This window comes from Grammomys surdaster, unplaced genomic scaffold, assembly GCF_004785775.1.
Source record: "Grammomys surdaster isolate TR1022 unplaced genomic scaffold, NIH_TR_1.0 199, whole genome shotgun sequence".
Classification (NCBI taxonomy): Eukaryota; Metazoa; Chordata; class Mammalia; order Rodentia; family Muridae; genus Grammomys; species Grammomys surdaster.
The window spans coordinates 5,247,216-5,257,413 of record NW_021604644.1 but is presented as its reverse complement, the minus strand read 5'-3'; the positions used below and the strand labels follow the sequence as shown (position 1 = coordinate 5,257,413).

The 10,198-nt window shown below is 45.7% G+C and overlaps 1 protein-coding gene across 2 annotated transcripts in view; it reads left to right on the top strand.

Annotated features, from left to right (window-relative positions):
* Glipr2 (GLI pathogenesis related 2) overlaps window positions 1-7,417 on the top strand; it is a 19,354-nt gene extending 11,937 nt beyond the window's left edge. Inside the window, exon 5 of one of the 2 annotated variants that reach the window (XM_028770244.1) lies at window positions 5,726-7,417. In XM_028770244.1, the coding sequence (XP_028626077.1) occupies window positions 5,726-5,886 (161 nt within the window). In that variant the 3' untranslated portion in view covers window positions 5,887-7,417. The remainder of the gene's footprint in view (window positions 1-5,725) is intronic. The other variant, XM_028770245.1, reaches the window with a different exon arrangement.
* Window positions 7,418-10,198: the final 2,781 nt, after the last annotated feature.

Genomic DNA, 10,198 nt, shown 5'->3' with positions numbered 1-10,198 from the left:
AGAGAGAGAGAGAGAGAGAGAGAGAGAGAGATACATACACACATACATACACATACATACATACATACACACACACACACAGACACAAACACACACAGACACACACACACAGAGCTTCTCCTCCTTTCACAGGACTGGGGTTTCCCTTGTACTGTAGGCTGTGGCTCGGATGAGTCTAAGAAGATTGTTGGTTGTGGGAACTTGAGTCATTTTTTTTCTCCCTATCCAAAGACATGGTGGTGGCCTCTCTGGTCCTTCTGGAAGCTGGCAATTCAGAAGCAGGGAAGATCACCTTTCTTATAGGTCGTGTGTGTGTGTGTGTGTGTGTGTGTGTGTGTGCAGATACATGTGTTTGTGCATGCAGATACACGTGTGTGCTCATACAGATACATGTGTGTCTGCACGAGGATGCTTGTGTGTGTGTGTGTGCGTGCATCTGTGTGTATGTGTGTATATATACAGTGTGTGCAATTGTGTGTAGCTACATGAGTGTGCATAAGGAGATTAGAGGTTGATGTCATCTAATGTCCTCCTCAGTTTCTCTCCACCTTATTTTTTGAGACAGGGTTTCTCACTGTATCTGGAGCTCAGCAGTAACTAGACTGGCCAGCCAGTGAGCCCCACCCCTACTCCCACTCCACCCTTGATGGGGCTGGGGAGGATCCAGTGCTGCTGGGCAAGCCTTTTTGCACCAGACTAAGGAGAGCCCTTTCTCCAGCCCTGAGCAACAAACATTTATCTTATTAAAGTCTGGGCAGCTTTTCTGTGCTCCGAGGTCCTTCTGCCCCATTTGGTGCCCCACCCCCACCTCTTGTCTTTCCTCAGAAGTGACTCAGACCCCTCCTGAGCCCAGGACAGGCTAGGAAGGAATGTGTGTCTGACTCAAAACACCAGAGAAACTGAGAGGGGGAGTTCCCTCCTCACTCCAACCCCTCCCCCATCACCCTGTCTACCTTAGAGCATCTGGGGCCTGCCATCCCCTGGAGAGTTTCTTCAGAAGCAGGAAATGACATGTTCTCACTATTTCCTGTGGCTTACTGCTCACCCTGTCCAGGAAGGGTTCTTGCAACCTTAGGTTCAGATCTGGGACGTTTCTTGTTCAGTTACCACCCTGCCCCCCGCCCCCAGGTTGCCAGACTGAGGAGCAGCAAGCAGCTGCCTGAGCTTCAAATGACATTGACCTTGCCACTGAATGAGGAGGGGGAGCAGTGATTGAGGGTTTGTAGGCAGAGCCTTGTCTCCTTTTCACACAGTGTCTACAGACTTTCATTTCCTAGCTTGTTTTCCCTGAGGGTGAGGTTCTTGACCAGCTGGACACATGCTGGATTTTGGAGCTGCACATAACATCTCTTGATGCTTATCAAGTGACTGTCTCCACAGCCACACCAGTCTCCAATGGAGCTCAAAGTAGGGCTTTGTTCTGCCCATTTAACAAAGAAGAAGACTGAGACCTACAAAGAGAAAGGCTTTGTCATATCTTCTTTTCTTAGCCAGTGCCTCTTCCATGGTCCTGCACCAAGGGATGGTGACACTTGACACCTGAGACAGGAGTAGAGCCTTGTTTAGTGTTGTGGAGTTGTGGGTTCAAGCCTTGAGGATTGCCAAGCCTGTCCTGCACGAGTCTCTCCTAGTTTCTTGCTGCATTGTTTCTTGGGGGCTCCCCAACCTGAGCTTACATAGATAAAAGGCCTTTGAGATACCTTATAATCTACTTGGACTGACATCCCTCCCTCAGCCAGCCTCTGGAAGTTTAGTGAACTGTCCCTACTATTCTTTATAATTACTTGTTCTGTTCTATTTAAATGAGCAAATTTATTTATTCTAAGTGAGGACTAATCTGACACGACTCGCTGTCTGAAAGTGATGTAAGCTCATGGTTTCTTGTGTATCATCCTAAAGTTATCCTAAATTGTGTATGTGTGTGTGTGCACTCATGTGTGTGTGCATGTGTATATGTGTATGTTTGTGTATGTGGTGTGTTTGTATGTGTATGTGAGTGTGTGGTGTGTTTATGTGTCTGTGTGTGTGGTGTATTTGTGTGTCTGTGTGTGTGGTGTGTTTGTGTGTCTGTGTGTATGCTCCAGTGAGTACGTGAGTGCATGTGTCTATATGCATGTGTGTGTGCCTGTGTGTGTCCTCTTTTGCACTGTCAGAGATTGTCCATATCAGTACAGAAAGTTGTCTCATTCTTTCTTCTTTTCATAAACTATTTATTTGCAAGGATATACTGTAATTGATTCAGTGTCGTTTTCAAAGTCATATTCTAGGAAGTTCAGTCTACAGCCAGAAAAAGGATGTGATCCCTTTAAGGGGTTCAGACAAAGAAGAAAAGAAAAAGGAACTGTTATTGGAAGTTAGTGTTAGAAACCAGTATGTATCTGATGTTGCTAAGGAAGTTGTGTCCCTTAATTCATCTCTAAATACCATAATGGGATTGCCCTGTGTAAATGGAAACCTCCACAGAGACTGCTCAGTGACTTCCCTTAAGGGTAAAGTTGCATACACATCATTGCTGACGAGCGCTTTCTGTCCAGCCAGTTGCTTGGCAACCAGTAGATGATGGCTGTTTCCTCCTCCTCTGGGAAACAGAAAGATGGTCCATGGCCAAAGCCTGTGGTCATAGTCACTTTAGAGAAGCCTGTGGGAGAAAGGGCTTGAGCCCTGGCCAAGAGACAGCCAGGAAGCAGGAGGGCCTGGCAAGGTTGCCCAGTGCCAGAAGTTGTGATCCACAACAGATCAACCAAGGGTGACCGGGCTAGAAGGGCCTCTCTGTTCAGAATTGAAAGCCAGAGTTTATGGAGCTGAGGTCAGTACAAGTTTAAAGATAAGTAAAGATGTAAAGTCCTACATAGGCAGTCTTTCTTCTGCTTAAAAAAAAAGTAATCTTTGAGATAGGATTTTTTTGTATAGCTTAAGGAAGTTTGAAGTTGCTGTGTGTGTACCCCAGGTTAGCCTGGAGCTCATGATCTTTCTGCCTCTGCCTCTTCAGAGCTGGAGTTTCAGGATTTAAAAATCACAGGCCTGTGAGCTGGCTTAGAGTCACTTAGCACAAAGATGACAACCTGAGTTTAGATAGGAGAAGACTGACTCCTAAAGTTGTTTTCTGACCTTCACAGAGGTGCCAAGGCATGCATGTGCCCCCTCCCCACACATACATGTGCACATGTATGCACACATGCATGCACAAACAAACACACACACACATTCACAGACAAATGTAATTTTTGTTTTGTTTTTGCTGTTGTTTTTGAGACAGGGCTTCTCTGTGTAGCCCTGCCTGACCTGTAACCTGCTCTGTAGACCAGGCTAGCCCCAAACTCAGAGATCTGCCAATCTCTGCCTCCCAAATGCTGGAATTAAAGACATGTGTCACCAGACCCAGCAACAAATGTAACTTTAAAATTAAAAACGTTAAGCATGAACCAGGCTTGGTGGCTCAGGGCTGTAATGCCAGCACTTGGGAGACTGAGGCAGGAAGATAGCCTCAGTCTTTGAGTTCAAAGCCTGTAAGGTCCAAAAAGTAAGAAAGAACAGAAGTCAGTAGGTAGGGATACGTCTCAGCTGGTAGAGTACACACCTAACACACTTGTGGCCCTGGGTTCAATCCCCAGCACCATGTGATCTGGGCGTGGTAGTAGGGGTGCCTGTTTAACATACATGCACACACACACACACACACACACGAGGTCCCCAGCATAGCATAAACACTGATGTGCTGCTGATCTGTGCCTGTGATATCAGAGGTGAGGCAAATCAGAAGTTCAAGGGTATTCTTGCCTATATATTGAATATGAGGCTGCCCTGGCATACAGAGACTTGGCTCAAAAAAAGAAAAGAAAGGAAAAGTGCCTGCTTTTCTAGCCCAGACAGCAGAATGTTTTCTTTTTCTATGTCTGTATTCACTGACTATGACTTCCCCCTGGAGAGAACATGCCCATGCTTGGATGTGTCTGTCTTCCTTTCTATGACTTTCTCTCTACAAGCCTATGTTCTTGAGTATGCCTTGGTTTCTTCTAGGCTCCTCCTTTTTCTGATTAACTTTCATTCATAACCTTAACTTATAATATCTTTGTTAAACTCCAACCCTGTGAAAGAAAAGGGAAACTTGTTTGCTGAGGGGGGGGGAAGAGTGGTCACAGGTGAAGGAGACGGTAGGGAGGGAAAAAGATGGTGTGCGGTCAGGGTAGAGAGGGAGATGTTTGGTAAACAAAAGGGAGATGTTTGGTAAATGAAAGATGTTTGTTTGTGTAAGGCTTTTTAAAAACAAACAGCATTTAGTTAGAGACCTAAGGGACGAGAATCTGTTGGTCAACAGAAGAGCTCCCGAGGTTGGGAGTCTACAGTGGTGGAGTGCTTACTGGTGTGTAGAGTCTTGAGTTCAATTCCCAGTACTGAAAAACAAATAAACAAAACTATCCACACATAGGCTAATTTAAGCAAGGGTTTATTTGCAACAGGGTCTTCAGTCAGAAGCAGCTTGCTATGCTCAGGGAATGGAAATACCTAGATGAAATCAACTTTCATTCCAGGTGCAACTAGAGTGTATGATTTTACCTGAGGAAATCAGATAGCACCGACCCTCAGAATGATCTAATTCATTATCTTACTGATTCATTTGTTTCACAGTGACAATGAATTAGAGAGGATGGAAGTGTATTCCAAGAACAGTCAGGAGATGCTGCAGTGCTCCAAGAGAGAAAGCTGAATGGTGCCAAGGTTTTGGGAGGACATGGGTTGGAGTTAGCTTTTAGACTGGACTTCCTCAGGAACTAGCAGTAGGTTGCTATGAGGAATATCTAGGAGGGGAAGAACGCAGGCTCATCCCAGGGGCATCAGCACTAAGATGCTGTTAATACAGATGGGTCAGCAGAGGAGGAGGTCAGATGTAATGTGGAAAGCACGGTGTTTGTTTTTGGGAACAAAGACTGAAGATTTGAGCTGGAGAAATCCACCCGGGAGCCAGGAAAAGATGAGATGGCCTGAAGAAAAAAGTGTAGGAAAAAGAAGAGCCATGGATTGAGAAGGATGTGGAGGGAGTAAAACCAAGATGGAGGCTGCAGATGCTAAGGGACAAGTGTCCCAGAGCTCAGCTAGGGAGAGAGCTCAGAAAGGAAGGGACATTGACTATGATAATGTTCCTGAGAGATCAAATGAGACAGATTTAAAGAATAAAAGACCTGAAAATAACAGAGGGATGTTGAGGAAGTTCAGCTTCTGGGGTCTGGAGAGCCGGTTCAGCAGATAAGAACATTTGCTTCTGTTGCAGAGGACACAGGTTTAGTTCCCAACCCCCACGTGGTGATTCACAACCATTCAGAACTCCAATTCCAGGGGATGTGACACCTTCTGACTTCCCAGGGAACCATAAATATTCAGGCAAAACATTCATAAACGTAAAGTAAAATTTAAAAATCTAAAAGGTGAAGAGTTTCATTTAGGGGCCATTGTTGGGGGTGGGTGCCTTACCAGGTGGTGTCACAGTCGCTGGGACCCCTGTGCTATCATGATCTCAGGAAGCCCAGGAGGAAGTGCTGAGTTGGCTGAAGTCTGTGGCTGATTGGCAGGATGTGCTTTACAAATCCAACGACTCCGTTTCTTCTTCATGATTGTCATCTGCAAATACCAGATAGCCTGAGCTGGACAAGAGCACACAGGGTGTTGAGGATCCCCTAAACATCTTCTTGGGGTTTGGTCGATTCACCTGCTGCTCCCTTTTATCCCACAGGACACTTCACAGCCATGATATGGAAGAATACCAAGAAGATAGGCGTGGGGAAGGCGTCTGCGAGTGATGGGTCTTCCTTTGTGGTGGCCAGATACTTTCCAGCAGGGAATATTGTCAACCAGGGCTTTTTCGAAGAGAATGTCCCACCTCCAAAGAAGTAACTCACCAAATGTAATGAGATGGAGACGATATATGACGTGCCTCTAGAACCATAAAAAGCCAGCGAGTGTCTGTCCCTGTGGGCGTATGTACTTATGTGTTTACCTGTGGGCATCTTTTGTGACAGCTGCACGTGAGCTCATTCTGATTAAAGAATGGGAATCGGAAATATTTATCTAGAGGGTTAGCTAGACCACAATAATTACTCAGATTGGATAAGGTTAATTCTGACATCCTTTTTCTGGTTTTGTTTTTTGTTTTGTTTTTGTTTGTTTTTTTCAAGGTAGGGTTTCTCTGTGTAGCCTTGGCTGCCCTAGGATTTGTTCTGCAGGCCAGGCAGACCAGGAACTCACAGAGATGCTCCTGCCTCTGCCTCCCAAGTGTGGGATTAAAGGCACAAGTGGCTACTGCCTGTTTGGTTTTTGGTTTTTTTGGTTTGTTTTTTTTCTTTTTTCTCTTTTTCTTTTTTCTGTTATTTTTAAAATAGACTTCATTTGAAACTTTATTTCTAATATCCATACTTGGACTTTGAGTATTCTGAATATTTACCATTCTGAGAAGTGAGGTCCTTTCATAAGCTCTGCCTGCATTGTAATCTTCTTTTGGTAGATATTGAAGGGATCAAAACATCCTTTAGAGGTGACATAAAGCAGCTTGTGTTAGAAACATGTGTCCAGCTGCATTTCACAGGATCAGTGTGTGTTCTCATTCTCAGTTGGAAGACATGATATCATCCTGCATCCTCCGGGATTCCCTAATGTTATTACCAAAGAGCAAATGGAGAAGGAAAAAAGAGCCTTACATCCTTGAAGTTTTTCAACCTTTAAAGAGCAAATACCACAGCCACTAGCATCTCTCACACCTCACAATTTTTTTGTTTGTTTGGTTTTTTTTTTTTTTTTTTGGTTTGTTTGTTTTGTTTTTTAAGTTTCATAGCTCACAGCCCTACTCTGGCTTTTGGGGGCGGAGCTAGGTCTGGAATGCAGCCCCGCCCCCCACTCATCTCGCAGACCCTCACACTGCCTGGGCTCTCCGCCAAGGCCTTGGACTATGAAGTCAATATAGCAGAGATGAAGGTGAACTTCACTTTGGGGCCCAGAAGGAAGCCCCAAAGCCTCTATCCTTCCCCATCCCTGCAGGCGGTGACCACCCAGGCCTGTCCCCAGCAGCTGTGGCTGCAGCTGCGTCTTGGCTTCCTCCCGAATGTGTGACAAGCCCAAATGCTCCCGGGAGGAGGCCCAAACAAGGATATTAGGGATGCTAATTTGATCCTGTGTTTTGCCTCAAACTATATACAGTTCCCTCTGAAGAGCTGATTTAACCATGTCCACCGGGAGGAACCAAGCCAGAGGTTGAATTGCGGATCCCTGAAATGGTGGTATCTCCTCCTGCAAGGAGTCAAAGGGGTTGTTGGCCTAATGACAGCAAGGCTGGCTGGTCTTTGTTACACTGTGAACAGTCCCACACTGCGCCACTTGGTTCATCCAGGGATAATGACTAACGAGACAATAAAATCCTTTCCTTTTTGTGTAATTTCTTCCTCTCATGCGATTTATGCTTAGTTTATGGCTGAGGTAATTCGGGACTCTGAATCTATCTTGAGCCACTCCTCCTCCCCAGCCCCTCCTCTGGGGACTGTACTGCCTAAACAGCTACTTTTGGAAGCATGTGACCTACAGATGAATAGAGGGCAGACCAACAACAAGGAATTCGATCTTAAGACACATGGAGAGAATTTATTGGTGGAACTGAAAACATACACGTGGTACAAGTTTAAAACAGAGGCCCAACAAACCTAAGCTATGTATGTGGCCCAGTTATTAATGGTAAAGACAGGTGAGTCTGCCCTGGAGGCACAAGCTAGAATCCTAGCTACTCTGAGAACTGAGGCAGGACGATGAGAAGTTCAAGGCCAGGCTGGACAACTTACTGAGACCCTGTCTTAAACTGTCACTTGCATGCCTGAGACTCTAAAGGCAAGTACCATGCTTCATGCTTTGAGGACCAAGAGGCTATCCTGAGCTTCCTGCTTGTAATTCTGTATATCTTTGAACATGCCCTAATTATCTTTAAGGGTTTGCAATACAGTGATGTCAATCTATAAAAAATAGAATATTAGAGTCTCCTTCCCAGGAAATTCCCATAGATGGAAAGTGCCAACCAGGGCAGGAGGGCAGTGGGTGGAATAGAGGCCTGGCAGGGGCCCTTTCCTGGCCACCCCAAGCAAACAGCCAAAGAACTTCCTGCCGACCCCTGGTAGCACCAATGTCTGCATAGAACCAGGGCGGAAGCTGGCATGAAGCCACTCTCTAAGATAGAATCTGTTTCCACAGTTGGTTGGGTCTAAGGAAAAAGCTGCTTTCCAGGACTGGGGAAGAGCCAGGGAGAAATGCTGGCTGGCAGATGGGCACAGCCACACCCACTTTCCTTTTATATTCTGACAGTCTCACAGAGTAGCCCTGGCTGTCCTAGTACTTGCTATGTAGACTAAGCTGGCTCCAACTTGGCAATTCTCCTACCCCTGGATCATTCCTTATTTAACTTCAAAGAGCATCTTATTAATGAGATATGGGGGTACACACCTTTAGTTCCAGCTGAAGCAGAGGGAGACACAGACAGTTCTTCATGAGTTCCAAGCCAGCCTGGGCTAACAAGTTCTAGGACAGGCAGGGCTACATAAAGAGACCCTGTGTCGGGCTGGAGAGATGGCTCAGTGGTTAAGAGCACTGACTGCACTTCCAGAGGTTCTGAGTTCAAATCCCAGCAACCACATGGTGGCTCACAACCATCTGTAATGAGATCTGATGCCCTCTTCTGGTGTGTCTGAAGACAGCTACAGTGTACTCATATATAATAAATAAATAAAATCTTTAAAAAAAAAAAAAAGAGACCCTGTGTCTTAGGCGTTTTATTACTGTGGTAAAATGCCTTGACCAAAAGCAGCTTGGGGAAGCTCTTGCATCTTACACTTCTGGTACATTGAACCTCCTCATTGGGAAGGGCAGGGCATGGAATTTAGAGTCAGGAACTAAAACAGTCCACGGAGGAATGCCATTCACTGGCTGCTCAGCCTGTTCTCTGGATGACCTGCCCAAGGACGGCACCAACCGACAGTGAGCTGGACCCTCCCCCATTGATCATCAATCAAGCAACGCCTCCCGGACTTGCATACAGGTCAATCAATATACTTAGGTATTTTTCTCAACTAAGGTTCCTTCTTTCCAGATGCATCCAGGTCAACCAAAACACCATCTCTAAACACAACAAAATTGTATATAGCTTGTGTAGGAAAGAGGACAACTTTGTGGACACACTGCGTCCTTCTGCCTTTATGTGGGTTCCAGGAGTTGAATTTGGTGACCGGGCTTGCTCGACAGATATTTTACCTGCAGAGCGACCTCAACAGCATCCGTCCAAACACCTCTTTTTTTTTTTTTTAATCTCAAGTAGTCTAGAACTTAAGACTGCATAACTAAAGGTGACCTTGAACTCTCAGTCCTCCTGCCTCTATCTCTAAAGTGCTTGGATTGCAGGCATGCGCCACTATTCCAAACTTCTGTGGTTCTAGAGGTCAAGCCTACAGCTTTGTGCATGACAGGCACAAGTTCTAACCACCGAGCTTTACCCCAGCCCAGCTTAGTGAGCTTTTACCTCTTTTAATTTTAACTTTGAGACAGTTTATTATGTTGCCCAGGCTGAATTTAGGTCCTTCCCCAATCTCCAAGGGCTGAGACACATATGAACCCCACACTCCACTTTTTGTTTAATTTTAAGGTCTACACATGTGGACCACCACACCCCAATTTTTGTTTTGTTTTAAGGTCCATGTTACCCAGGCTGACCTTAAACTTTTGAGCTCAGAGTTCTTCCTGCTTCTGCCTGCCGAGTGACGGATTCCAAACTTTCAGTCTTGAGTTTGTTGAGGACAAGGATGGTGAGCTCTACACTTAAGACCCAAGAATGTGGCAGAAGATCTCTAGTTGAACAAACCTCTTCTTCCAGGCCTTAGTCAGGTCTGTCAGATCCTCCCAGACCTCCATGATCTCCAGCTGGAGGCACACAGTGAGTGAGCTCATTTCTGTCCTGCTGCTCTGGGATCTGATGACCTTCTGCTTCTGGTAAGTGTCCCAGGAAGTGGGGTCTGACAGTCAGGAAGCCACAGGATTCAAACATCCTTATCAGCTTCATGATGCTTCCTCTAGCCAAGTGGCCTGTTTCTCATGAGACCTGGAGAAGTATGCAAAGCTGAAATTCAGAGAGAGAAGAGAGAGAGAGAGACAGAGAGAGAGACAGAGAGAGAGACAGAGAGAGAGA